The sequence below is a fragment of the Actinia tenebrosa genome, unplaced genomic scaffold (genome assembly GCF_029948245.1).
Source record: "Actinia tenebrosa isolate PJP-AT-01 unplaced genomic scaffold, QUT_ActTen_1.0 PGA_scaffold12__29_contigs__length_12842862, whole genome shotgun sequence".
NCBI classification, from domain to species: domain Eukaryota; kingdom Metazoa; phylum Cnidaria; class Anthozoa; order Actiniaria; family Actiniidae; genus Actinia; species Actinia tenebrosa.
The window spans coordinates 6,860,696-6,876,406 of NW_028292572.1; the positions used below are offsets into that span (position 1 = coordinate 6,860,696).

General features: G+C 36.8%; 1 protein-coding gene across 2 annotated transcripts; it reads left to right on the forward strand.

Moving 5' to 3' along the window:
* Positions 1–1,057: 1,057 nt before the first annotated feature.
* Positions 1,058–14,668, forward strand: LOC116301961 (sideroflexin-5). 2 transcript variants are annotated; one of them, XM_089027881.1, is made up of 15 exons: positions 1,058–1,141; positions 2,919–2,987; positions 3,787–3,864; positions 4,808–4,834; positions 5,664–5,718; positions 8,481–8,506; positions 8,712–8,765; positions 9,304–9,360; positions 9,472–9,537; positions 10,675–10,765; positions 11,572–11,687; positions 12,233–12,318; positions 13,161–13,278; positions 13,693–13,806; positions 14,343–14,668. In XM_089027881.1, exons 1-14 carry the CDS (start codon positions 1,058–1,060, stop codon positions 13,768–13,770), a joined length of 1,005 nt encoding a protein of 334 aa, XP_088884007.1. In that variant the 3' UTR covers positions 13,771–13,806; positions 14,343–14,668. The 2 variants fall into 2 exon arrangements, with proteins under 2 accessions (XP_088884007.1, XP_088884008.1); XM_089027882.1 differs by having other exon boundaries at positions 13,693–13,802.
* Positions 14,669–15,711: the final 1,043 nt, after the last annotated feature.

Below are 15,711 nucleotides of genomic sequence, written 5' to 3' on the forward strand. Positions count from 1 at the left end.
GATAAATAATTCAACTTTATCATTCCCTCTACTCTCTTCAACAGCTGGAAATGTTAAAACTCGACTGTCCTTGAACGTAAGCTGTTGGAAAACTAGTTAACTGAATTACACTGAAATACCATCTCTTTTATTATACCAGTTAGGATTAATTTACTTGTTTACTATTCATTATAATAAGATTAAGTATAATAGAAAATAGCAAAAGGGGGCGGGAATGCTTTTGTATGTGACTGAACACACCCTTCTAGTGACGTCAAATGTTAAGCTCATTGCATGCCTTATCCTATTCTGATTGTTTTTCCATCTCAATGAAAAGAATATAGCTATGCATTCCTGTGACCCTTTCAAATAAGGATTATGTACAGTTTGTGGTTTTTGACATCTTAAAAACAAAAACCAGAGCAAAACATCAGCAATGGTCGATCCTTTATGGCGAGTCTAATGACTTTGTTTGTCCATGGTTTTTGTACGTGGTCGATGTGGCTTCATTATGGAAAGCTTTCGAAGTTGACCAAAAACCATGTCAACCATCTTATGTACTATTGCTGTCCTATGAAATAATTTACTAGACATCTTTTTATTAATTCAATAAAATATTATAAAATGTTTTTCGAGGCTGTTCTCTCGCACTCAAAAAGAGGGCGTTGAAGATGACACTCAAACCTAGTTACGCATGCGCATACGGATCCCCCAAGAGATGCTTACTTCCGGTTTTGGTTTCCGCTTTTTGTTTAAAACCGGAACTGAGATTTTGAAGGCTAAGTTGCGCATAAATTTTCAGAACGCAATGCTCAAGAGTTTTTACAACCCATCCCACATGGAAAAGAATGTCCATGGGTTCTTTCTGCTCAGAGACAGAAGCGAAATTTCGGTTCTCCTGATCATAGCAAGGAGTCAAATCATCTACGGTCTGGGGGCCGAATAACCTAACCCTTAGGCTTCGGCCGACATCAAATGCTTAACGCTAATTAAGCTCGATGCGCTTCAACGACCCAATCCATTGGGATTCCTGTGGTCAGCAAACAATCCCATCCATTGGGAGCCCTGTGTTTTAAAGATGGCGGACCAAGCGAGCAGGAGAGTCACTCAACCGAGTGCTGGTTATCCACAGTTTTCGTTAACAAAACAACGCTTTGACCAGGTAGATGCTTTAAGATATTAAACAATTTTAGTTTATACGCAAATTAATGCCGATAGATGAGCGGTGTACGTCTGAAAATAGCTTCAATCACATGCGTGATATTTCTCTCAGCGAAAATATTATTGTCTTTTGCAAGAGCATACCTTGGCTTGATTTAGGGAAGCGCTGATCGGTTTGATTTTTGTGCTATTCTGCTATTGGATGATTGTGCTACTGAAATATTGTGATATTGGATTGTTGTTCTATTAGATTGCTACGCTATTAGATTGTTGTGCTATTGGATTGATTAGATTGCTGTGCTATTAGATTGCTGTGCTATTAGATTGTTTTGCTATTGGATTGATTAGATCGCTGTGCTATTAGATTGTTGTGCTATTAGATTGTTGTGCTATTAGATTGTTGTGCTATTGGATTGATTAGATTGTTGTGCTATTAGATTGCTGTGCTATAAGATTGCTGTGCTATTAGATTGCTGTGCTATAAGATTGCTGTGCTATTAGATTGCTGTGCTATTAGATTGTTGTGCTATTGGATTGATTAGATCGCTGTGCTATAAGATTGTTGTGCTATTATCATTGTTGTGCTATTAGATTGTTGTGCTATTAGATTGTTGTGCTATTAGATGGTTGTGCTATAAGATTGTTGTGCTATTAGATTGTTGTGCTATTAGATTGTTGTGCTACTAGATTGTTGTGCTATTAGATTGTTGTGCTATTAGATTGTTGTGCTATTAGATTGTTGTGCTATTAGATTGTTGTGCTATTAGATTGTTGTGCTATTAGATTGTTGTGCTATTAGATTGTTGTGCTATTAGATTGTTGTGCTATTAGATTGTTGTGCTATTAGATTGTTGTGCTATTAGATTGTTGTGCTATTAGATTGTTGTGCTATTAGATTGTTGTGCTATAAGATTGTTGTGCTATTAGATCGTTGTGCTATTAGATTGTTGTGCTATTAGATTGTTGTGCTATTAGATTGTTGTGCTATTAGATTGTTGTGCTATTAGATTGTTGTGCTATTAGATTGTTGTGCTATTAGATTGTTGTGCTATTAGATTGTTGTGCTATTAGATTGTTGTGCTATGAGATTGTTGTGCTATTAGATTGTTGTGCTATTAGATTGTTGTGCTATTAGATTGTTGTGCTATTAGATTGTTGTACTATAAGATTGTTGTGCTATTAGATTGTTGTGCTATTAGATTGTTGTGCTATAAGATTGTTGTGCTATTAGATTGTTGTGCTATTAGATTGTTGTGCTATTAGATTGTTGTGCTATTAGATTGTTGTGCAATTAGATTGCTGTGCTATTAGATTGTTGTGCTATTAGATTGCTGTGCTATTGGATTGATTAGATTGCTGTGCTATTAGATTGCTGTGCTATTAGATTGCTGTGCTATTAGATTGTTGTGCTATTAGATTGTTGTGCTATTAGATTGTTGTGCTATTAGATTGTTGTGCTATTAGATTGTTGTGCTATGAGATTTGGTATTGGGCTATTGGGCTGTTGTGCTATTGGGCCATTGGGCTGTTATGCTATTGGGATGTTATGCTATTGGGATGTTATGCTATTGGGACGTTATGCTTTTGGGCTGTTATGCTTTTGGGCTGTTATGCTATTGGGCTGTTATGCTATTGGGCTATTGGGCTATTGGGCTATTGGGCTATTGGGCTATTGGGCTATTGGGCTTTTAAATCATTAAATCATTAAACCAACCACATCACCCTCCCCTCTCTCTGGTAAAAATGAATGTTTTTAACATGTGCTTGCATACTAATAGAAAACATACAGTGGAAGACTACTGCGATGTTTTGAGGTGACAGATCCTCGATCTCTCTTTACTAAAGAGGTAATGATATGATACATATGTAATGTTTAAAGTAAGACAAAAAAAAGGTGAAGATTTTGTTGCATGTTGGATGTTTTTTTACCAAGAGATGTATCTCGTAATTCATATGCAAATGATGTCAGCATCGAAGAAAATATGCCAGAAAATTAAAATGTGCAGAAAAAGTTTTTGATATTCTTGTAGCAATTCACTGATTGCATTCACATCCCCCATAATGCATATTGGACTTGAAATGTAACGTGGAACAAAACATTTTGAAACTTCATTTCTGGTGAAATTTGGATCCTTGATTTGGGACGACTAAGAGGAGTAAGGGGGTGTTGTGGGGGGGTGTAGTGGGGGGAGATGAAGTGTAGTTCCCTTAGACAGCCACTTAGTACCTTCTCTCTAACCAAAAAATCATTGCTTTTTAAGCCATTTTAAACTGAAAAATTAATAATAATGATAATATTTTTTTCCTTAATATTGTGCAGTTAACATGCCAATATATGATCAAGTGCGCAAATTGACTAAAATATAGAGTTAGGGGGTTAGCAAGACTAGCTTCTGCTAAAGTAACAAAGCTTGAAGGCAAAACAAATGTTTTGGCACGAAAATTTTGCAAAATCCATGGAAGGAAACTTTGGTGGAAAATTTCCAATTTTATCCAAACTTTTGGGTTGCTTCCCTTGGCAGTACCATTAGCATTTCATCACTGCTTTGTATACTCTAATCTTTACACAATTTATCATTTAAATACATAAATAAACAATCGATTATTTAATCTATCTTTAGTAATGATTTTTTTATCTCATTTCAGTCCAAACTGCAACATTCCATTCAACTGCTGAATGATTTCCAAAAAGGACTTCACAATAAAAATGTCACAGATAAAGAGGTACAGTTTCTGTTATCAACAAGGATAACATAGCAAAGAAACAGTAAATTTATTTGGTATTCATATCTCCCTAACCAAGGAACACATCACAGCAACATGTGGGAAATATATAGGCCATTTGCAGGAAAAATCACGTAACTGTTAGAAAGAAACCAGCCAGAGTCATTAGCCTCTCATTATTGACAACCTATTGATCAGTGAAATAAATGGACACAGATAAATTTGAAATTAGGTGATTTGGTTCTCAAAACCAGCATTTTTTTCACTACTAGATATTAGTGGTGTGTCACTTATAGACCACACATAGCTCAGCCAATTAGAGCACAGGATCTGTAATAGACCATTAGTAGGTTTAGATTATGCATTAGATTGGTGGGGAGCTGGCTGATCTGTAGACCCCCCTCCCCCACCCCCCTCCTTCCCCCCTTTGCCACCACTGCCCTTCCCATCATGCTGGTACCTGGTACAATACATCAAGCACCATCTGACAACCACATTACAATAGACCCTTTTCGAGTTCCAAATCACCGCTGTGTTTCTTGATTACAGACTCATTTACTCAGGGTTAGCCTCGCATCTGTTTAATTTTTCACAAATATCAACGGTAAAGTAAAGAATGCACAACTCCAACAATACAAACACTTTGAAATTCAACGGACCTTGACTGAGACACATGAATATTCTACACAAAATGGAGGCTAAGCCTGAGTAAATGAGTCTGTAATCAAGAAACACAGCAGTAATTTGGAACTCGAAAAAGGTCTATTAAAATAGTCTGTTCTAATGCACTAAGATAATTAATTTTCTGAATCCCATTGATCTTCTTCCCTACTTAATTCCACGAAAAGTATCCTCTTATATTTTTATATTTATCTTGTAATATGATGCTCATTCAAATAATTATGATTTCATCCTAATTTTGATATTTATCATCATACTGTAGCTTTGGGAAGCAAAAAGAATCAAGGAGGTATGTTACCATCTGTTAATTTTCTTTATCATCAGAGTATAAATGTATTTTAGAAGATTACTGAAAGACTAACCGCCTGACTGACTGGTCCAACCAGCACTCAGGGTTAGCTGATGATAAGATAGCTGAGGAGAAGGTGCTGCCTTTGAAATTGCATCTGCAAATGGCTAGATGGCTTGGATGACCAAATTAATCCCAGTTTATCAGTTGAATTAGTGTCTAGTGTTATCCTTTTTAAACAAAGTTGATTTATTTTTTTAATGACCAATCAGACTACCATCTGGCTGATTGACAGACTAACTGATTATCTGAATGACTGATTGATTGACTGGCAGTGACCCATGGGCAATAAGACTGACTTTGTCTCTACTTTCTAATGACTGACTGTGACTGTCCAACTCACCCACTGACTGACTTGATTCATATCTTTAATATGTATTATAAGACTGCTATTAAAACTCATCGTAGTGATAAGCTTGGCCTTAGGGGCCAGGGTATAAAGGAGTGGTCGCACCTAACCAGCCCATTGGCAGAGGTGACCATGGCAACTGGGCCACAGTCCACCACCCACCTGGTACCTGTTACACCTTAAGAGGTGGAGATACTTACCATCACACCCTTAGTTCTTCGAAGTTGAGAGGTGGGTGGAGGGGAAATGTTTTTCCGAACGCTTGCCCAAAGAACAACATAATGACAAAGCTGCCACACAGCAAACCCTGCCAATAACCCTGAACCAGGATGGGGTCCCCCCAGGCTGTGCGGTGGTGAAACAGCTGACTGGTTGGACTACACACAGCTAATACATCTTGTAATTTTTTTATTATTTCAGGCCATTATCCATCCAGATACAAATAAAAAGATATTGATGCCTTTTCGGATGTCAGGTCAGCAAAAATTTCACCATTTCAGTAAAATTCAATGTGCTGCATGCCAATATATAGTGAAAACTTCCAAAAATTTTGATTTCTTTTGAACAAGTTTTTGACAACTTGTAACTATTGTTATTACGGTGCTCTTACCAATAACCAATTTAAGTGCCTATCAACCCTACAGGATCTCTTCCTGATTTCAAACCCCTTATAAAATAGATAAGAATGACCTTTACTTTTCTTTGATATCTCTTTTCATTGCCGAGATATTCAATATAGAAATCACCAAATTATACATGACGTCAACCTAGTTACCTTGCAAAAAGTTAAGGAGGCTGTGGGTAGTTTTGATCTGGCACACCTAGCTGTATTAAAACGGCTACAACTTCGTCTTGAATAACTCGATCTGCAAGCACTTTTCACGCAATATCAGGAAAGGATTAAAGGTTTCAAAAATGATAAATTAGTTTAAAGCGGCCTTTAGAGATCGTTTACCGCTTATTTTCTTGAAAACTAGACCTAAAATTTCAAAGCGACTTGCACCAGTCGATCATATTCACAGCCTCCTTAAATCATCAAATAGAGAATATCTGTGTGAGAATTGGCTCAAAATGACTGTGGAGATAGCGCACTATAACCTGTAAGGTTGATAGGCACTTGGAGCATTCGTACTTCACTTTGATGCTTTGATAGGTTGAGTTCGTACATTGATGTAATCAAATCAAAATGACAAAGAGAAGAGTCGATACTTAATTGGGTAGTGGTAAAGATCGTGATTCAAAGTTGTCCAGAAGTTGTCAAAAAGATTTCAAACACTTGAAGTTTTCACTCTACGGCTGATCATAGCACAATACATAATAGTTAATAGAGGGAAATGGTTATGAAACCTATTGTTATATGTCTTTGTTCACTTTTTTCAAGCGTGACCTTGCACAATCCTTTGAAGAAGAAGAAGAAGAACTTTTATTTGTACCCATTATAACATTATTTTCTAATTTGATACGTTATTTATATGTTAAACAGATTGAGGGATACCAACTTCCAAAAATAACTAGAAAGCTAAAAATGCTTGAAAGTCGGTTTACCATTGTTGGCAATGGCTGAGTGAACAGACCAAAATCTTTCTTTTGACTCTAGTTCAAAATACTTAAAGGTTTTTAAGAGATTTTGAATATGTTCCTTACAATAATCCCATAGACAAAGTTTATGTTTACTTATTTTGCAATTTCGGATGAGCATAAATCAAACATTGTGCATGGTCAAGACCGATCAAAAGCATACCTGATAACAATAGGTTTCCTAACCATTCCCCTCTATTAACTATGGGCTGATTAGGCACTTGAAGTATCAGTGCTTCACTTTGATGCTTTGATAGGATGAGTTCGTACATTGATGTAATGAAATCAAAATGTCAAAGAGAAGAGTCGATATCTAATTAGGTAGTGGTAAAGAGCATGATTCACAGATGTCCAGAAGTTCTCAAAAACAAATCAAAAGTTGTGGAAGTTTTCACTATATGGCTCATAGCACAGTAACACTCTTCCAGTCTTGAAGTTCAGATGTAAAGAATAATTCCTAGGGTGGGGGGGGGGGGGGGTACTCCGCCAGAATTTGGGTAGGGGTGTTCCGCTGGGATTCTGAAAGGGGTACCCTGTTTATGACAAAAAAACTCAAATTTGTAGACCCTGTTTATGACAAAAGATATAATTTATTGCATTGAGTTCCTGTTTCAAGTATCATGTCATCTCACGTATCGTTTTTTTTCAACCATAATAACCAGTTTCGGTCAATACGAAAGTAGAAACCCTGAATATGACAGGAAACTCAGGAAGAACTTGGAGCTTGAGTGAAATTGCACACCCTGTTTATGACACAAAACGAAAAACCATACCCTGTTCAGCGGATCATCCCAATATAGTCCATATATGGGAGTATATCCCCCCCCCCTCCTCCAGAAAAAATTCCTGGCAAATCAAGGAACAATATTTCCTCTAGAAAATGACAGAATGACATGTGGCCTAATCACATCTGACAGAGTCTAGTTTTACTAAATTATATGCATTTATTTAAGTGATTTTGATTGTGACTGTGATTTAGAGTATAGGTTTTCATTCCTTGATAATATATAGAGGATATTACATGGGCGCGCAGAGATATGAAATTTATCTTTAAGTGTTGAAAAGATCTCTCACGAGTGAGCGTAGCAAACGAGTAAGAGATTTTCAACACAAGAAGATAAATTTCATATCTCCAAGCGCCCATGTAATATTCTGTTTATTATATAATTATCAATGAAGTATGTTTTGGCTTTTTCAGGCAATTCTTTCCGTGTATTTTTGAATAGCCATCGCAATAATGTTATTTTCACACATGAAAATAACATGTTATTTTCACGTGTGAAGATATCAATTTTTCGAAATAGAGAAAAATAGATATTTCATTGGTAATTATATAATAATTAAATATTATGACATGGGAAGCATGGGTGGGGATAAAAGTGCTCACCTCTCACCAACATAACCCAGGTTGAAATCCTGCCGAGTTTGGTGTCATGTGAGTAGAGTTGTTTGTTGGTTCACTCCTGTGCTTCAGGTTAATCCTCCTAGTTCTCTGGTTTTCCTCCCCCCACACAAAAATCAACTTCTAAATTCTAGTTAAAATTCAATATTGCTTTAAAAAAGATATAAAGGTATTGGATGTTTTGATGACCTCTATATATATATTCATCATTCTTGACAAAAAATTTATCAATAAATATGAATATACTTTTTTTGCAGGATATGTTCCATTTGGAACCATTACAGTAAGTTGCTATCAACAATTATTAATAATTGTGAATAAGAGATATATTTTTCTGTGGTTTACGCTTCACTTAACCATAGTGAAGTAATAGTTTGAAGATGGCAGACAAATGCGGCCTGACAATAGCATTGCTAATTATACTTTCATTTTAATTAATAGTTAAATTATTATTTGATATTAATGATTATTATTATCATCCTCGTCAGGTTGTTGGTATGTTACTTCCGGCACCTAGTCTTAAAACAGTTATATTTTGGCAGGTATGTGGCAATCAATCTGAATTTATAATTATTTTAAAATACCGTATTCAAAACGTGCATGAAAGAACCACTGTTTTCCCCTTATATATTTGATATTTAGTGAAAAATCAAGCTGAGTAAAGGTTTTCAACAGGTTCTTATTAACGAGCCAAAAACAATATTTCCTGATATCATTGGTGTTTTTAATTCAATTGTATCATCACTCTATAATTCCATATAAGCAACTATTGTATTATTTTCAAATTCTCTTTCCTGTCAAAATTAAAGATTAATTTGGATTGTTTCAATTTGCATTTTTTCAAGGGAGAACTATGACTTATGGAATCAGTCTAGTATAGTTTGGGATGATATAATTAATCTGCAATAGGACTAGATGTCTGTCCAATTTCTAAGGTTTTCTTTGATTGATGGATGATTAACAGATGCCAAACATAGACACCTTGATGTCATGAAAAGTGTCCTGGCTTGTAACGTTTTTATCTGCCTTTATATATAACTGTTCTTTAATATATTTGCTTTTTACATTTTTTTTGTACAGTGGATTAACCAGAGCCACAATGCCCTTGTAAACTATTCCAACAGAAATGCAAGTAAGGTTGGTAAGATATGACAGTTACATGTGCTATTGAATTTGTTTCTTGGATGTTTTCTCTTGTATTGGTATATCTTGCCTCCAACTTGACTTTGTTTAACTCTATTTCCGTAGCCAACTCCAATCAGCAAATTTCTGTTGAGTTACACAGGGGCTATTACTAGCGCTGTTACAATAGCTGTGAGTATTGCTACCAAAATTCTCCTAGTTGTAGTACCAGTGAGTAATGACTACCATTGCCATCACCATTGTCATTACCAGCCCATACCACACCATCCTTCCGTCTCCATCAACACCACACTTCAACTTCTTCTTTTAACTTCTTTTATTTACACTCAATTAGTATTATCAATTAATTGTTACAATTTAGTAAATATTTATATAAATTAAATATATTAATAAATTATACTACAAATGATAAATTGTGGTAAGTATGTATAGCGTAGGGTGATTAAAGCAGCTGATGCTTTCTAGTTAATCACCCTACAACAACCCACAACACCACCTTTCCACTTCCATCAACACTAACAACAAAACACCACTTCACCCTTCCACCAGCATCATCCTAACCAACCCATCACAGCACAAAACCACCCCTACAGCAACACTATCCCTACCAATTAACCAAACCACCCTACTACCAACATCATCACCATCCCTACCAACCCACCACACCACACCACCCTACTACCATCAACATAAGAATCCATACCAACCAATCTCACCACACCATCCTACCAACATAATGATAATAATAATAATAATTTCGTTTGTAAAGCACAAATTCAACATATGTTTTCAAATGCACTACTAAAACCTATATTATATAAAATCCTATAGCCTATAAAATTAAACATATATCTATAAAAAATCTAAAACATCATAAGAATCCATACCAACCCACTGCCCTACCACCAACATCATCACCATCCCCACCAACCCTCCACACCACTACCACCATCATCATCACCATCCCCACCAACCCTCCACACCACTACCACCATCACCATCACCATCCCCATCACAAACAATACATGGGAAGAGGCAAAGAAAACAGCAGAGAACAAAGTGAGGTGGAGAACAATGATAACAGGCCTATGTTCCCAAGGGAACAAACAAGACTAAACCTACCCATCACTAGTACCTCTACCACCATTATTACCACTATCATCGTGTTCAAAGGATCATACTTATTCGTACTCTACTGAATTGTAAAGAGAGTCTATTAGCTCACTAAAATATAATTTTGCATTCATTTGAATTAACATAAATTATTTGAAAAAATCTTTTAAAATCAGTTTTATTTTTTCATAACAGGTTGGCTTAAGTAACTTGATAAAAAAGACAAATTTCTCAAATCCAATGATAAAAAGCCTTGCTCAGAGATTGGTGGCATATCCTGCAACAGGTAAGATTGTATGATCCTTGTACCCTTCTCCCAGCCATCCTATCCTTCCCATTCATTTTTCCATCCATCCATCCTATTATTCCCATCCAAACATCTATTTATTACATTTACTCATAAGTCTCTACTTCTATTCATCTTCTCTCAATCTGTCTATTCGTGCATCCATAAGTTCCATTTATTAATCTTTCCATCTCACCCCATCCCATATATCCAACCATGCATCTATTATAACTTTCTTCCTTCAGCCTAATTCATATGCCTTGCATCCATTCTTTGCATCCCCTTCCATTCATCTCCTTTCATCTGCCACCTTGTTCGTCCATCTGTCCCCTACTGTTATTGGCCCATCCATACAATTTCAACCTTTCTCCATCCCTCCCTCCATCCATCCTTCCATCCATCCATCAATCAATCAACCTACTTACCAATCCCATCCTCCCTATCTTTCTCCCATTCATTTATCTATTGACTGGTCGCATAGCAGGGAGAGTGCTCGCCTCTCATCAATGCGACCCAGACTCAAGCCTTGCTGGCTCGGTGTTGTATGTGAGTAGAGTTGTTTGTTGGTTCTCTCCTGTGCTTCAAGGGTTTTCTATGGGTTCTCTGGTTTTCTTCCCTTCACAAAAATCAACTTCTAAATTCCAATTTGATCATGGAACAAGGGCCACAGGTTTGTTAGCCACTAGCTATTACGTGCTACCCTACTTTTTTTTAATCTATCATTTATTAATTCAACCATTAATTCATCCCATCCCAAAATAATTATAATAAATAATTATTATATATTTTTTTATCCATGCTTCCAGCTACAGCCAACATCTGTAACATAGTGTTAATGAGGAACCAGGAACTGTTCACTGGTATTGATGTAAAGGACAAGGATGGTAACATCATAGGAACATCAAAAATTGCTGCAAGAAATGTATGTTGAGGACTGTCATACCGCACTTCATTTTTGCTAGAAAATTTGTCAACTGAGGCGTTACTTTTTGTCTTGAAATTATGAATTTCCAGGACACCAAATGGGGAAAAAAGCTGGTATTAAAAGCTTGTTAACAGTAAAACAATTAATGAAATTATATTTTTATTGCAACGGCAGACATGTTTTTTTATTTTTCACTATGAATCCTCAGTTTTACATCAAAGTCATTTCTACGTCACTTTTTCAGATCAGCTGTCTGTGATTATGGGTTGGTTGTATACCTGGATTAAACGTGCTCCAAAAAATTGTATATTGTATCTATGCTCAATAGTTTCATAGATTATTGAAAACCACTCTAGTTCTTGGGAATGGATGTCAATAATTGGGACGTGAGTCCACTTTCCTTTTCAAGACACAGCAGTTCTTTCTTTCTTTATATGATTTATGTTTTGTAAAATTAATACAATAATTGTGACGAATAAACTAAACTAAATTAAACCCTGATTTTAGATTTATTTATTTCTTACATTTTTTTTGTTCCTAAGGCAATATTTGAGACAGCTTTGACCAGGATCTTCCTACCAGCACCAGTCTTGATTATACCAGCATTGGTTATGGCACCATTAGAAAGGTAAATTTTTATTTTCAACATCAGGTTTATCCAGCATCAGGACGGATGAAAGTCAGGGCACAGCTAAGTTAAAACTCACAAATGTCCCTACCATCCCTCTCCTCTGTTTCCCAACCTTTCCCATCATCTTTCCTTACTCTCCAAAATTTACCTACACTACTATCGCTCTTCTCTCTTTTCTCTCCTTCCATTCCCTTCCCAATTCCTCCCACCTCTCTGTTCTGCCATCGCTGTCCTATCTTCCCTCTCCTCCCATTCCTCACTCTCACCTCTCTCACTCACCCTACCTTCTTTCTCTCTTCCCTCCTCTCCCATTCCCTTCCAACCTCCCTCACCCTACCATCTCTCTCCTCTTAAATCCCCTTTCCTCACCCTCCCACCTCCAGCCCTCACCCAACCATCACTCTCCTCTCTTCCCTCTCTGATTCTTTACCTTCCCTCTTGTCTCTCCCTACTATCGCTCTCCCCTATTCATTGCTCTCAAATCCCATCCCACTGCCTTCAATTACCCTCCCACCTCCCTCACCTTACCATATTCTATCCTCTCCCATCACCTTCCCTCGCCTGCCCACCTCCATCTTTCTACCATGGCTCTCATCTCTTCCCTCCCATCCCATTCTCTTCCGTCACCCACCCACCTCTTTCTCCATACTATCGCTCTCACCCCTCCACCACCTCACCCTACCATCTCTCTCTTCTCCCCTCCCACCTCCCACCTCCCTCTCCCTACCAACGCTCTCCTGTACATCCAGTTCCCTCCTCACTTAAACTCCCTTGCAATACTGCAATATTATCACATCTACTTACACCTCCGATTGATAAGCAATGATGTTAATTTTCAGGACTCATTTCCTGAAAATCCGTCCCAAACTCCATTTACCGGTTCAAGCCGCAGTGTGTGTTGTCGTGTTCGGTATTGCACTGCCGTTTGCAATTGCAATGTTTCCTCAAGAATCCCAGGTAAAAAAGGATATAACAAAATACATACCAAATTACATACTATCCTAACACCAACAACACTGCACAAGTACATACTACCCTAACACTAACAACACTGCACAAGTACATACTATCCTAACACTAACAACACTGCACAAGTACATACATACTAACACTAACAACACTGCACAAGTACATACTATCCTAACACTACACTGTACAAGTACATACTATCCTAACACTACACTGTACAAGTACATACTATCGTTCCCTTAAGTATAATTTCTTTATTTAAAAGTTGCACATGAAAAGACACATGAATATTGATACAACTCAAACAAAGAATTTATACTCAAGGGAATGACACGTGGTCTGAAATGGGAAACAATGCATCCTTCAAAAATCTGACCTTGGCATGTTGATATTTTTAAACAGATATTAACAACAGATTTGGAACCAGAAATACAATCCAACACATTGGAGACTATGTTGTATTACAATAAGGGACTTTGAATAATCAACGAATGGCACCGACGTCAAGAAATGTTGGTAAAACTTTACACAATATTTTCAGAATCGATTCTTTAGATAGTGAATAGTTGATTGTGAGAATATTTTGCCATTTGAGTGTCGGTTCTTTAAGATACAGAGGTTTATATTTCTATATGTTAATGGCTATTCCATTTCATTTTATTCCATTATATTTTTTGTTGTCTGTTCTCTTTAATATGTTCTTTGTTCTGTTCGAATTATGTTCATGTAAGCTAGCACCTAGACATGCTTCCTTTGTCGAAGATTATAAAATATATCAACGGTTCTGAATCGTACAAATTTCTATCGCGACAAAATAAGGTTTTGGTGGACGTCAATCAAAGTGTTTCCATGACAACGTCGGAAAAAAAACAGCTTTCAAGGGCATGTGCCTATGGAATGTCATGGAAACGCCTTGAATGACGTCCACCAAAACCTACTTCGTCACAATGACAAATTGTACGATTTCGCGCTTTTAATTGAGAAGCGCTGTAGCCATGTAATTCTGATAAAGAGAGTTAATATTTTGTTGTTCTGTTGATTGATCTTTGCAGGTGGTCTTCAAGATGGATGACAGAATAAAAGATGAAAAAATTGAAGAAAAATGTTAAGGGATCAGAGAGGAAGGAGAAACGAGATAAAATGAATGAAAAAATAAGAGGAAAAAGGAAACTAGAAAATGGCAGTAACAAGTAAAAGGAATAACAGAGAAAAGGAATGTAAGAAAGTGAAAGAAAATTTGACAAAAGACACAATACAGAAGGGTAAAGAATTAAAGGTAAAGCAACCTGAAAGGAAAAGTAAACGGGTCTTGATATAATAATAATGACTGTAAAAATTGCCAAAACAAAGTGAATTTATTAAAATGATTTTTACAAAATCTCAGTCGTCATTATATGTGTAACCCCTTCCCCTACCTCCCCCCCCCCCCCCCTCCACCCCCCAGAAACACACACACCCAAGACCAACTTTCAATATTACCTTGAATACGAGTCTTACAGGATAAAACAAAAGAAATCTTACATTCCTACGAGGAAAAAAGCTGTTTTTTCTTTTGTGTTTTCCTGATCTACGCATTTTCAGGATAATATCGTGCGAGTGAATGCACAATGCCCCATCAACACCCTGACCATCACCAAAAAACAAAGAAGTAATAAAGGGATTGACAAATGAACAATAAAGGCATTGAAAGTGTTAGATTCTTTGAGGCTTGCTTCTTTTCGTGTCGTGAGAAAGAATACTGATTCTATGAAAGAAAGAAATGATGCTCGGGAAAACGACGTGACTAAAACACGGAACGCTCACGGCCCTTTTTGATTCCTTTTATTCCCAAAGAAAAAATAAAACTTCCACGGGTTTCTACCATATTCACCCAAATATGACGTCATGTATTGTTTTGGGCGCGGTGTAGTCGAGTCACGTGTTATTCCCTCGGGTAGTTAAATCTACGCTTCAAAACACTTATTCAAACTGAAACAAAGGATTTTTTTAAAATATGCGCATAATCTACTAGTATCAAGCGGTTGTTCTGAGCTGTTTTGCTGCAAGAATTAAAGCTCCTGGTTTAAACGTTGAAACTTTTAGCTAAAACTTGTTTATAGAGTGTTTGCGGGACAACAATCACGGGGGTGTTAAGCCCCGTTTACACTAGCGAGTTTTGCGGCGATTTTTGCTGCGATTTTTTTGGCGATCCTGTCCATAATAAATAATGGTAAAGAACTTATTTGTAAAGTTTTATTCAGGATACCAAGATTTTCCTAGACAAAAGATTTTATGTTTCCGAAAATTGCCACAAAAATCGCAGCAAAAATCGCCAGAGTAAACGGGGCTATACACAGTGCCTTCGTCCTGCAACTTTCGACACAAGTTTCGGTTGCCGGCACGAGTATAATAGAACCATGTAAAACTTGTGCAAAAAAATTA